At 37.5% G+C, this 13,846-nt stretch overlaps 1 protein-coding gene across 4 annotated transcripts in view; it reads left to right on the top strand.

Annotated features, from left to right (window-relative positions):
* Positions 1-13,846, top strand: part of PHIP (PHIP subunit of CUL4-Ring ligase complex) — a 117,241-nt gene that overhangs the window by 32,228 nt on the left and 71,167 nt on the right. For all 4 annotated transcript variants that reach the window (XM_075498239.1, XM_075498238.1, XM_075498237.1 and 1 more), the window contains 6 exons: positions 1,614-1,835; positions 2,458-2,558; positions 9,471-9,541; positions 10,368-10,468; positions 10,582-10,622; positions 11,781-11,879. In XM_075498239.1, coding sequence (XP_075354354.1) covers positions 1,614-1,835; positions 2,458-2,558; positions 9,471-9,541; positions 10,368-10,468; positions 10,582-10,622; positions 11,781-11,879 — 635 coding nt within the window. The remainder of the gene's footprint in view (positions 1-1,613; positions 1,836-2,457; positions 2,559-9,470; positions 9,542-10,367; positions 10,469-10,581; positions 10,623-11,780; positions 11,880-13,846) is intronic.

The raw sequence follows: 13,846 nt of genomic DNA, 5'->3' as shown, positions 1-13,846 counted from the left end.
TGAATGTAGACTAAAGAGTGTACTAAATAAGGAAAATATATAATTTACCTGTTTACAAAAGCTGTAATGTTGAAAATAGTATCAGTAGCCTCTAAATATTTTTTGCAACTTTTGGTCATTATATGCTTATGTTCACTGAATGCTTACCAGTCTTTCAAAAATCATAGAATCATTTAGGCTGGAAAAGACCTTTAAGATCATCAGGTCCAACCGTTAACCTAACACTGCCAAGTCCACCACTAAACCCTAAGTGCCACGTCTTCACGTCTTTTAAATACTTCCAGGGATGGTGACTCAAGCACTTCCCTGGGCAGCCTGTTCCAATGCTTGACAACCCTTTCGGTGAAGAAATTTTTCCTAATACCCAATCTAAACCTCCCCTGGCGCAACTTGAGGCCATGTCCTCTTGTCCTATGGCTTGTCACTTGGGAGAAGAGACTGACACCCACCTCTCTACAACCTCCTTTCAGGTAGTTGTAGAGAGCGATAAGGTCTCTCGTGAGCCTCCTTTTCTCCAGGCTAAATAACCCCAGTTCCTTCAGCTGTTGGTCCCTGTACTTTGGATACCTTTTTTATAAAAGGTGGATGATAGTATTGTCCTACCTTCTGACTTCTTTACAAGAATAAATACTAGATAAACTTATGCAGAGGCACTGTAAGTAAATGGAAGAGGAAAAACCCAGGTGAAATTTTATAACGATGGTGTCACATTGTAACTCGCTGCCGCACCTGTGTGTGTCCAGTAGCAGATCAGTGCTCCAGATGTTAAAACCCAACGCCCAGCTTTGTATTGCTTTTGAACCTAAGCAAATGAATGAAATGTATACAGCAAATCTCCGTCAGTGTCCCTGTGCAATGTTCAAATGTCATTGTGTTGAGCGAGGTGCAGAGATATTCAGACTTTCAAGGAGGTGCAGGAATGCAGTGAAAAGTGAAGGGCTGAGTTCTGAAATTTTTGCTAGGGCCTTGAATTTGTTGTATACAAAGGCAAGCAGCCATTACAGTGATGTGGGAAGCCCAGCAAAATGTAAGTTAAGTATGGATAAGTAGATGAAGCCTCTGAAGTTTGTTGAGAAAGAGTGGTCATTTCAGTGTTGTTAATGTGAATATCAAAGCAGATTTATAATACTTCAACTTAATAACGGAATAGCTGTTCATGCAGGCTCTTTACCCCACTCTTACTGCGGTAAGTATACTACTAACACTGGTAGGGCATGAAGATTAAAGTAGTAAGATAAGGAACATAAGTGGGTATAATGCTAAATGACAAACATGGTACCAATTCATAGTTCATTTTCACATTTAATGTAAATTTTCATCTTAATGTATTGCAACAGCTTCAGTTTGTGCTGGAGTTTTGAAAAAGTGTAAACCCAACTCGCTGTAGGATTTGCAATCTGTATTATAAATACATCATGCTTTGTATATACTGTTGAGAATTAATGTAATCCGATGTTGTGTTTTGAATGCAGTGTGGCAAACTGTTAAAAGTAGGGGGGGGGAATATTTATCTATGTATGCCTCTAGTTCTGTTGTTCAGTTCATTGTGTTAGTTAACTGTAATGTCAAAACAGCTAATGGTATGGTTGAAACGATTTCTACCTTACTTCTAGGGATCAGATGATTGCCTTGTAAAAATCTGGGCAACAGATGATGGAAGGTTGTTGGCTACCCTGAGAGGGCATGCAGCCGAAATATCTGATATGGCAGTGAACTATGAAAACACCATGATAGCTGCTGGAAGCTGTGATAAAATGATCAGAGTTTGGTGCCTTCGAACTTGTGCACCCTTAGCAGTTCTGCAGGGCCACAGTGCATCTATAACATCATTGCAGGTAGGTTTTTTGCTTTGTGAATTCACCTGAGCAATTAAAAGTATCATTTGACTGGAAAAGGAACCACCAAAGAATGTTCCATGTAATAAAAAGGCATGCCTGGCAACTAAGCCGTGAAGTGAGAAGGAATTTCCACGGTACACACTGTGAAACAACATGTTTATTGTCAAAATGCCTGACCCCTGAGAAATGCCAGGAATAATCTTCGTTGAAAAAAAATTGCATGACGCATGGGGGCAGTGCTGTTTTGAAGTAACATTCCTTTGCAGGCTGTGATTCTGAGTGCAGGTACATTGAGTAAGAACTGCAGTCACTGCTGAATAGTTTGGTTTGTTTCTGTTTAGGCTTGCATGCTGTTGCACAGCTTGGGTTGTGGGGAGGGATAACCCAGGGTGCTTTGGCAAGTAACCCGGAAGGGTTGTTCTGAAGGAAGAGGGTGACGCTGAGAAGCATTGTGTTACTTTGGTGTTCATTGTAATTTATTGGGGTGTTTTTTTTCTGTAAGTATGGTTTGATACATGAAATTTTTTTTGTGAGAAGTCAATGACTTGAGCAACTTACTAGCACATCTGGAACAGATTAACAGGAGACCTTTTCTTTTTTCTTCCCTCACTTCCCCCAGTTCTCTCCACTGTGCAGTGGCTCAAAGAGATACTTATCTTCAACCGGGGCAGATGGAACAATATGCTTTTGGCTGTGGGATGCTGGCACCCTTAAAATAAAGTTAGTTGCTATTTTATTTGTTGCTATTTCTTTCTTTGTAATTAAGAATGTTGTACAAATGTTGGAGAAAAACTTGACTAAAACAAGACTTGTCACTGGCTGGTTCACTGTGTGATTGTTGGGTGCGATCTGTTTCTGGTGTAGCTGTAGCTTGCTTGCTTATCTTTTAAGGACTAAGTTGATAGTATTACTAACTGTTGAGGATTTTGTGGAGTGAAGCAAGTAACTTTATACCCAGTTTTGCTGTATCTCTGTTAATTTAGTAAAAAATGTCTAATGATTTTTTTAATGTGATGTCAAAGTTAGCGCTTTTTGGTTCTGTTCTCATCGCTTAATCCCAGATGAAATGAAAATTATGTTGATAAAATGATTGCAATTTAGACTTGAAAATGCAAATTTATTTACGAGAAGGTACTGTCCTAGTGATAAATTAGGATGCAGTATTTTTGATGTTTGTTCTTTCCTTATTTCTATTACCTTTTCATGGTTGCTCTTTACGGTAGCCTGGCAGGAGGCAGCATTCTTGGGCAGCTGTGTAGTGGTGGCTGAAGTAGAGTCTGAAGTTTCTACCTTCAAAGTGTAAAATATTAAAAATGTGTTAGGACCCTCAAATAGGAATAGTTTTTTTTTTCAATTAACTTGTTTAGTGGCTTTCAAATGCTTTTTGCTCCTTCTTTTCCTCTATCACAAAACACCTGTAGCTCAAAATTGGAAATAATTGTTTTAGTAGTTATTGGTAATTTAGCTTTGGGGATGGGATGTGTTCATACGGATGTGTTCTCCTGGTAGGTTGGTTCCATTTTCTTGCAGTTTTGGTATTTGCTGTTAGAATCTCTTGCAGCATCCCAGGGTTATGCAGAGCTTGTAGATAGGTTTGCCACTTCTCTAGTTGTCTGGACCTGAACTATTTTGATGTTCTCCGGGCATTTTGGCTCTTTTTTTGATATTGTAGATGAAGCTGCTTCTCAGGCTGTTAAACCTCTGCTGCGTGGTGCACGCTGTAGTCAAAGTAACACTCTCCTTCTTACTGAGGAGATGGCTTACATGCTTATTTTAATATGCAAAGGGGATGAGTTGCCACCACGTTGTTTTTCTTAAGGTCTCTTAAGTCTGAGCTCTTGTTGACAAGATGAAATCTTAATCTGCCTGATTTTTAAACCTTTTGAGCTCACATGCATCTCTCTCTTACTTTTTTCCTTTTTTTTCTTTTTTGTCCTTTTCCAAAATGAAGTTTGACTCTATGGAATTGAATTTTGAAACAAATTCTGTCATTAGAGAATAGGGGAATTCTTGAGACTTAAGTGGGTTGTACTATATGAACTGGAAGGTGAATGTTTAGAAATCATGAATATTTGGATGAATCAAGAAGTTGGATGGGATTTGTCCTGAGGTAAAACCTAGAGAATAAGAAAGCTGGCATCAGTTATGGTAGGGCATTCTCAACTAATTCCTATCCGTGGTGATAATGTAAATGTAGAATACAAATTTTCAGTGAGATGCACTTGGCAAATATTAAAGAAATGAAAGATTTTTGAGTAATGCTTTCATGTATAAGTAGTCGCAGCAGATGTGATCAGACAGCAGCATAGAGAAAACAGATTAGTTCAGCTGTCTTGTGAAGCACAGCAAGGAAGTGGTCTGGTAACCCAGGTCATGCCAGTGATTCAATGTTGCTTAATGCCAGAGTGCAGAGTAAATTTTGAGACTGGAATTTGTACCAGCCTTACCTTCTGTTCTGGAAGTATTTTATACATTGTGTTTGAGAAGACCCTTTAAGCTGTGTTTCTTCAGTCTGGGAAAAGATGGGTGCATGAAGATGAGACATGTACAGTCAGGAGTGTCTTGAGGAGGGCATACAATGAGTAATTGCTTGTTGGCCTTTATTGTACTAGAGGGTATCAAGTGAAGGTAGCCAATTCCAAACTGGAAGGAGGTGGTTCTTTATAAAACGTGCAGTTAACTTACAAAACTCCTTGCCACAGGATATTACTATGCATTATATGAAGATATTAAAACCATCACTTTATGGTTTTTCTGCTCTTACTCATCCAGTTTTGACTACTTTGGAGGCAGGATACTGGTCTTAGATCTTTCTTTGAACTTAGTAGAGCTGTTATGTATTTGAAGTAATTGATGCTTTTTGATCAAAGCTAAAACTTGATTAAAATATGGTAAAGTCTAAATAAGAAACAGGCATGTGTTTTGGGACTGGAACATAACTGTGTGTCACTTAGGATAACAAAATGGTTGGACACCCTGAAAATTCTTAATGTAGCTTTTTGTGAATTGAACAGTATGCTAGTTCAGGAGAATTTGTTAGTTACAGAAAGTTTTACCTAATTTGCTAAACTATAAACTTTTCTAACTGTGATTGTGTTTATTCCAGTAAATCATATTAAATGATACTGGGAAGCGAAGAATCCAGTGTAATTTTTCACAAGGAGGCTGCATTGTGTGGACGGTGTGTCTCAGTAATGGGTGTAGGTTGTCATACAGTTTTTGATGAGCTGTTTGCGCTTCCTTACACCTTTACATCTGGATCGGCTTCCAGAATTGCAGAGACATGGCAGGTCCCCTCCGCATCCATTCAGTAATGTGCTGGGGGAAAATGAGTGCCAATGGTATAAGACCATCAAAGGAAAGAGAGATTCCTGTTAATTTTTTTCATAAGGCCCTTCGTGGGGTTATTTTTTAACAAACATGATGTGTAGGCCATCTGGAAGAGAGAATAACTGGTGGGGTAGGAATTTTGTCCTTCCTTTTGTCCCTATAGTGAAAATACAGGCTTGCTTCTGTTCAGTATCTCTAAAAAGGAGGAAAGCTGGCAGAGAAAATAAGATCTCTTACTCGGGTTCTGAGCTTGCAGCCCTGTATCTGTTCCAGTGGCCCTCCCACCCCAGGCAAGAGAAATGGGAGCTTTCGGGCAAGACCGAAAGATTCGAGTAGTACAGGTGAAGGGTGCTGTCACATGCTTAAGTCAGAACTTGATTTCATGCTCCTCCTGAGCTTCACTGCAGCCTGTCTTTCAAGAATACAATTGCTATCAGTGAAGAAAGTGTGTTACTAAATCGTCCAATATTTTAAATTGGGACTGGTGGTGAAGTCTTGAAATTTCTGCTGCTCAAAAAAGAAAAAAAAACCATAAAAACCCCACAGCCCACCCCCTGCTTTTTATACTCAGCATTACTTGAATCATTTGGCAGTGAGTTAAGATTATGAGCTGTTGGGCAGCCTTATGATGATCATGTAGTTGATCGTAGTTTCAAGATGATTGCCAGTGCCAGCAGTACTTTGCTGAACTTTTTCATAAAATATAAGAAAGGCAGCATTTGGATACACTACTGTGTGCAGTGTGCTCTGAAATTAAAAATAATCAGTTTTGTTCTTAACTACGCTGAAAACTTTCAGTGGAACCCAGCTTGGATGGCTAAGTCTACTGGATCAACTCCCTGTCTTTAACTGAAAATTGAACATAGTCCTTCCTGGGAAGAATTCCTCCTGAGGGCAATCGTTCTCTGTCAGCTTCTTCAGGAGATGAGGAAACTCAAAATTGTTCTTCATTCTCCACTTCTAAAATTAGATCAAAATATTATGGAGCAATTATTTTATTTCAACAGGTCATGAAGAATTGGAAAACTCACTACCTTGAAAACTGTAGTATTTGCGTTTAAAAGGGGCTTTGATATCCTTTTGGCCTTCTAATGTCTAGTGCCCTATCCCAGTTCTGTTTTCTGTTTTGTTTTGTCTTTTTAATCTCTGCAAATGTTTGCTTCATTCTTAGATCGCAAAAATCTTTGTATTCAGCGTTGCCAGTAGCTCTGCTGCAGTATTAATAGTATCCCTGAAATTGGAGGCTTCCCATGTTGGTCTCCCAATTTTTTGATAACCTCGTTAATTGAGGCATGTTCAGTATCTAGGTTGCACATATGGCCCAGACAGGAGATGCTTGGTGACAGAGCTCTGTTTTGATAAACTGCAAAAGGACACATTACAGTAGATTTGGTGCCATAGGATGAAACACAGACATTGGCATGGCTACCACAAAATTCTCATGTTGTTCAAAGGAGAGTGATCAGCCTTGTTCACGTGCATGTGTGACTAGTGTGGATGGGTGTTCTTCAGTATTACAGAACCTCCTCCTCTGTGCTCCTCTTCTTTCAGTGAAGAGATTTCTGACCAGGCAGTTACCATGTATGCCTAAATGCAGTAACATTCCAGGTAGATTAATTTGGTTTCCAAATAGAGGAATGGTAAGGTTGGTTGGTGCTGCAGGTAAGGAAGTCAAGGAATGTGGCCCAAATGGGAAAACAATTTAAAAATTATTCAGTCAAGGCTTTCCCCATGTTTAGTGTCTTGTTACTATTCTGGATGGTGATAGAAAACATGAGAGTTGGATCCTGTATCAGTTGGCAGTAGGGAGAAGAGAGAAAATCAGCCTTGGGTCATCAGAAATTGAAGAATAATCTGTGTCGAGTGTAAGGGAGAATTATTAAACTGGTCAGTGTGTCAAAGTTAAATTAGTTGCACTGCAAAATATTTGCATATGTATCTTCTCTGAGAAAGATGCTGAGTTTTCTTGTTACTCTTCTGCCACCTGTTTGGATCACAAGTTTCCAGTGTTAGTCTGTTACTGGCAGACCATATGAAAAAGGCAGCAGAACCGTCTCACAGATTTGGGTAGAGGAACTTACTATACTGCTTTTCTTCTTTGCTATTTTTTCCCCCCATGATTTTAAAAAGAGGAAAAAAAACTTAGGAAAAACACATGTTGATGATTTTGACATTCCTGTTTTGGACAAGACATTGATTTCTCAATTGACATCAGTGTGGTGTAATACTTCCCATCTGCTTTCTTAAGCAGAAGGCACTTGATGTTAAAGGGGCTGGTCATACATCAGAATTGAGATATGCTGAACCTTGTTTGTGAGCTTGTGAACAAAGACTTGATTTGGAGAGGTTTTATCACCTGATTTTCTCAGAAGTAGTCTTACTGGAGCCACTACATGTCCAGAGTGAGGGTAGTCTATGGGGCTTGGATGAGTTAACCATTCCTGCACTATTGCTGCATTTTGAAGATGAACTTGTGAGATGTTTATGTGGGTGAGTATGTACCTTAGTTGAGGCACATAGACCAAATTGCTTCTTTGTCTGCTGCTCTGAGTGCAGGTTATTTTTTGACTGCAGCCCCTCCCGTTTCTGGATCTGTGTTGAACTTAATATAGGTCTCATCCAGGAGAAAAATGGTTTACCAGGGCTTTTCTGGACCTCTCTATGAAATGTTTATGAAGGTATCCTAGTGCTGTCCAGCCACTTAATAATTGGATTGAGAATGTTTGTAAGCAAAACAATTAGCTTGGTTTCTGTATGTTGCAAGAAATTATACTTTTATCCACTTTCCTTGCTTCCCAAAAATACTGATTGCCCAGCTCATTTTGCAAAGACCACAGTCTGCTCTAGTGTAAAATAACACGCATTAGAGAGATGTGAGTTGGAGAATTTAACTTGGTTATCCAAACTAGAACGTAAGTGCATACTTGCTCTATTTTGCAGCTGTCCTAACTCCAAAGGCAGAGTTCACAAACCACAGTGGAAGAAAACAGCAGCCTATTTATCTATTTACACTTGCTCCGTATTATGTAAGCTGCATATTGAATCATCTGGTAGTTATTTTTATGTTAGTATCTCAGTTAAGAAGGGTTTCAACTGTTTTGTAGAGTGGATCTTTGTCTTGCTTAGTGTATCTTGTTGTGAGGTTTCTTTGTCATGAGTCTGCAGGGAGTTACCTTAAAACTCCTAGAGGAAAGTTCACAGGAACAGCCTATACTGAAAAGACAATTCGTAGAAAGATTTCTTAACTGGTATTCCTGGTGTTCATTACTTTGCTTTATGCATAGGCACCACTAAGGTTTAATGCTTACTACTTTCTTTGAGATAGCAATAGCTGATTAGTGGAGAAAGATCTCTTAGGCACCTGCCTTCAGCTGAAATGAATTATATGGACCATTTTGCTTTTAAAAGAGAAAGTTTTGGATAAGTTATGAATATGCATTTTTTAATGTTAAAAGAAATCTTTAGTGATGACACTTGTGGGTGTAATGCTGCTGTTCTCTAGTAAGTTTATTCTTTGAGTGAAGATTGCAGATGGCATACTATGCAAGACCACCTACTGATTTGAGGTTGCTGCAGTGCATGAGCAGAATTGAAGTAATGATTGAAGAACCAGATCTGATTTGGTTTGTTTTTATACACTCTTAAAGTGCTATATCCATTGAAGCTTTAGTTCTGCTTGCACATCAAGTTCTGAAACGCCTAAAAGGAAGCACAGGCCATAAAGTGAAATTCCTTACAAACTTCTAGCTGTTGTCCTGACATTCTTTGGGCACTATTTGAAACTAGCTGACAAAGAATGTATGTCCTCTGAAGAAATTGGTATATTCTAACACTGTGAAGAACTCTGAATTTATTTAAATTTCTTTTGTATCCTTTTCTATAAAGAGCGCCAAGCTCTCTTTCTCTCTTGTAAAAGCAGCTGTGTGCTACAGGAGAAAACCAGAGTTCCAGTATACCCAGTGGTTTAAAACTGAACATGATGGGCAACTGGCTCTAGTGTCTTCTGTTCTGCTTTGCCGGTGACTTAAGGAGAGTGTTTTGTATAGCAATATTAGAGGGGAGAGGGGAACAGGATTTAAGTTGTAATACAGTGCTCCTTGATATATGGATTACTTAGTCCATCTGGATGTCTTAGTTTCCTAAAGATCAGATCATGAAGCATAGTCACACGAGATTGTTTATAGATGGGCAGCCATCTGTTCCTTCATATTTAATTTTGTCCTTCTGTGCTTTATTTCTAAGATACTGACTTATTTTTTGAAGCCCTATTAGGAAATTATTTAACTGTTTCTTTATTTGTAGTCCAAGGCCAACAAAGTTTACAGAACGCCCTCGGCCCGGAGTCCAAATGATCTGTTCTTCTTTCAGTGCTGGTAAAATACTTCCCCCCCACCCCCCCTTTTTTTCTTTTTTTCCTTTTTTTTTTTTTTTTTCCCTCCCTTGTATCAATAGAAGAAGTCATTTGGAGAGTAAAATGAAGTATAATACAGTTACTGTAGCATATTTCTTGTTAATAAGATGGAATTGAGTTAAAGTAGCTGTTAAAAAAACCCCAAATATTTAAAATAGAAATTCAGAATCTATGCATTAACTCTTGGTAATACGGAAGTTCTTGAAAACGGTTAAATATAAAATGTTGAAAGTAAGTCTTTTGTGACTGCAAGTCTTTTAAAACGTGATGTATACCTTTTTCTCAGAGGGATTCTGAGAGTTAGCTTTATTATCTGAGATGGAATTTATAGGGACTGGGACAAGGTGTTGATTACCAGGTTCTCACAGTCTGAATTTCATTGATTTCAGAGTTGAAAATTGAAGAAGGCAACATAAATAATTGGATAAAATATCAAAATGACAGAAACTTGTTTTCAGAAAGTGTACGGGAGCTCTAGTTCCATTCAATTTTTGTTAAGATTGAGGCTTCTAAGGGCTTAGTCGCAGACAAATTACTGTAGTTAGCTAATCTTTCAGATGTGTCTGCAGATGCATATTTATCTGACAGCAAATGTGAGGTAATTCAACTCCAGTTAAACTTTTGAGTTTCTAAATCTTGTTTTTACTTAAAGGTCAATAGTTGAAATGAGATACAGCTATAAATTTAAGGGACTAAACTTAGGTATTTGATGTTACAACCATTTGAAAATACTGTAATAACATTAGATTGTCCTTTTTTCTTAAAACTTATCTGTTTGTTTTTCTCAGGTGGAATGTTTTTGGCCACTGGGAGTACAGATCACATCATTAGGGTTTATTTCTTTGGATCAGGTCAGCCAGAGAAGATATCAGAGTTGGAGTTTCATACTGTAAATACTTTTTAAAAATTACATATGTATTTGATTAAAATAATAATTTGGATAAATTAGGAATCATATTTGATTTTTTTTTTTCCCCTTCTTTTACTCTTTTTTTAATCTAGGATAAAGTTGACAGCATTCAGTTTTCTAATAGTAGTAGCAGGTAAGCACACAATTTCTTTATTCAGAGCTAGTTTTTTGACCTTGTGGACATTATTTTAAAATATCAGTTTCTGGAAGTAGTTATAAAAAAAAAAAACTTTCTTTTTTTGAGGTTCATCCAGTAAAATAATCTATAATTATTGGATTCTCACTGTTTCGTTTTACTAATACTTGTTCTTCAGTTTTACAGTTGTTGTCATTGTAATGAATGATTAAAGTATTTTGAATTTGCCAAAATTAAGGAGTATAAAAATACTTGAAATTTCTTCTTAAGAAATGTATGGGTATATATATTGACATACAAAATACATGCATTTTTAGATACATTTAAATATTTAAACCTTTTCTTAATTGACTGCTGGATACAGGAAAACTATCAAACTAGATCTAACAATACCTTATTTAGCTAGCCTAATGTTTTTTAATGTTTCACTTTAAGTTCTGGATGTTGGATGTGAAAGGTGCTGAAGAAGACAGTTCAGTTTATTATGAAGATTCTGACACTTCATTTAATTGATGTTCTAATGCACACTTTTATTATGATACAAATAGTTGCAAACCAAGCTTCATTGTGCTCCACCCAACTCTTTCTCCGCCTTCTACCCCTGCACCCCAAAAAGGGAGAAGGAAGGTGGGGGAGAAACTCAAGCTGGGAAACACTTACTTATATAAGTATCATAATACTTACTCAACATACAGTGCTAGCTTATTGGGAGTAGGCTTTGTTTTGTTTTAAAATCATGTCTGTACTTCTGCTTGCAGGGCTCTCCTGGCCCTTCAGCTGTTTTTACCCCTTAAATTTCTTCCTTAGCTTTACCTGGCATGACAGGGTAATTTCTTAGAATGTTCGTTGGGTTATGGTGTCTCTGTGCCAGAGCAGTGTCATAACTCAGCAAGGTGCACCAAAGGTCAAAGTACAGTTAGTTTGGAAGGGGCTCAGGATAGGGAAGCAGGTTCCACTTTTTGCAGGCCTTCAATTTTTTTACTGGTACAGAAATGTTTTTCACCTCAAACCAGTTGTACAGCATTCTGACACTGTTTGGACTTCTTACTTATAGCTTCATTTTTTGAGTTCTAAATTCTGGAACTTCAGTTTTCAAGCGTCTTTTCTGTACAGATCTGCCTTTGATCTCTGAGTAACTTTTTTCCCCTTTGTTAGATTTGTGAGTGGAAGCCGTGATGGAACAGCACGAATCTGGCAATTTAAGCGAAGGGAATGGAAAAGCATTTTGTTAGATATGGCTACTCGCCCGGCAGGGTAAGTGATGTAAAATGTTCTGCTATCGGATAGGTACTTGAAGGCCATTGATATCATTTGCTGACTTATTTAAAAAAAAAAAGGGGGGGGGGGGGAGAGAAAGTAGAAAAGGGGGGGTGGAGGAAGACCTTCTTAAATTATTATTGCTTAAACGTACAGTATGCTTATCTAGCTCTTGAAGTCCAATGAAGACAAATATTTAACTACATATTCAGCTGTGGAAACCAGCGTGTCCTGATAATAGCTCCACTAGTATTTTGATTAGATTAAAAGAATTAAAGATACTCAAAACCCACTAAAGGTCAAATTTATATGGCTTTTTACATAGGTATTTATTTCTGGAGCAAGAAAACGAGGTCAGATCTGTTATTGAGACTGCTTGCATTTTAGTAATACTTAAAGCTACTGTGGAAACTACACACCCAGAAAAGCAGTATTGGGTTCTTTCATACCACATGCCAGAGCAAATAAATCACTTGCTCTGTAACAGGTTCTTATTTGTTAAAACAGTCTAAGAATTTAGAAGGCTTTGTAGATATTGGAGACTTCTGTACACTAGAACAAGCAACAAGAGGCTTGAAGATGGGAGAATGACTTAGTAGGAATTGTGGCTTGCACCTTTTTATTTTAGCATGGAGGAGATGTTTTTCAACTGACGTACATTAGAAAGATTTATAATGGGTTTAAGGGGTAAACCTTTTTCCCCTTACCGATCATACTGAGTGGTTTGAAGGATGATATTTAATAAAAAAAAAAAAATTAAAATGGTTTCAGGAGTAATCCTGTGGAAAGATGTCTGAAAGACCAAGAGAGTGATGAAAGAGTAGGCTAAATAAGCTATAATTTAGTTAGATGTTTAGATCAGAGAGTATCTTGTCAGTTATGGGCAGATGCAACAAAACATGAACAGAAAACTGTTGGACAAGAGTGTATAAAACGCTGGTACTTTGAGAATAGACTGAGTTACTCTCTCTTGAAAATGCAGCCTGTAAAAATTCTTAGTTATAACTGATCCTGGGCAAAATAGGAATGGATTCTTCTTCATTGTGGTCACAAATGCTGAACCTCTTTGAGAAACTGAACTGCTCATTTCAGTGAAGTATGTTTAGCTGAATTCTGTTTTGTCCTTTTGACTAGAGGGATAAGTGCAGTTCCAAATTTGATCTTTTCTGCACAAGCACAATTTTATCAAAGAAAATGAAATTGCTGCACTGAAAGGAAAGAGTGAATTCAGCTTATAAAGCCTCCTGGGTTCTGCGTTGAATGTAGAGAGGAATCTGGCTATAACTACATTTTCTGTTATTGAGTTGTACAATATATACTATTGTGTAATGTATTGTAGTGCTTACTATATGGAAGATTCTATATTTTGTCTGCCTACTTGGTGGTAACATGCTATTGTTGCATTAGGCTGATGTTTTCCCAGAAATTAATGTGCTAGAGAATTCAGTGGTGGTTCATCTTTAAACCACCCTGACAAAAATGTAATTTTGGAGTATTCTGATAGATTATATTACAGATGGCTAGTGTTTGGTTTTCATAGGGATAAAACCAAAATACATGCAAGGTTAAGCGCCATTATTACTTATAGTAAAGTGATATAAGTGTGATGGTGTAGTACTAAATACAGCCTGAGAATTTAACTCATTTAAAGGTATCAGAATACTTCTCTCCATTTTTATAACTACTTATTTACAAATATTCTCCAGGAAAAATTACTGTTCGCTGGTTGACTAGTTTGGATTTGCTCTCTTCAAATGTCACAACAAACACTGTAGTTATCAAATTTAATTGGGTTAGGTCATGTATCAGAGGGCACTTTCTGGAAAAACAGATCAACGTATTCTTTAAGATATTAAGAGGGACCCTATAGTCATTGTTGAAGCATCTACAATTCTTTTGTAGTTGTATGTGCTACATAATGGAAAACATCTTTCATTTCTCCAGTTTCTTGAAGAAGTAATGCT

The sequence above is a fragment of the Mycteria americana genome, chromosome 3 (assembly GCF_035582795.1).
Source record: "Mycteria americana isolate JAX WOST 10 ecotype Jacksonville Zoo and Gardens chromosome 3, USCA_MyAme_1.0, whole genome shotgun sequence".
NCBI classification, from domain to species: domain Eukaryota; kingdom Metazoa; phylum Chordata; class Aves; order Ciconiiformes; family Ciconiidae; genus Mycteria; species Mycteria americana.
This window is presented reverse-complemented; position numbering and strand designations above follow the sequence as displayed.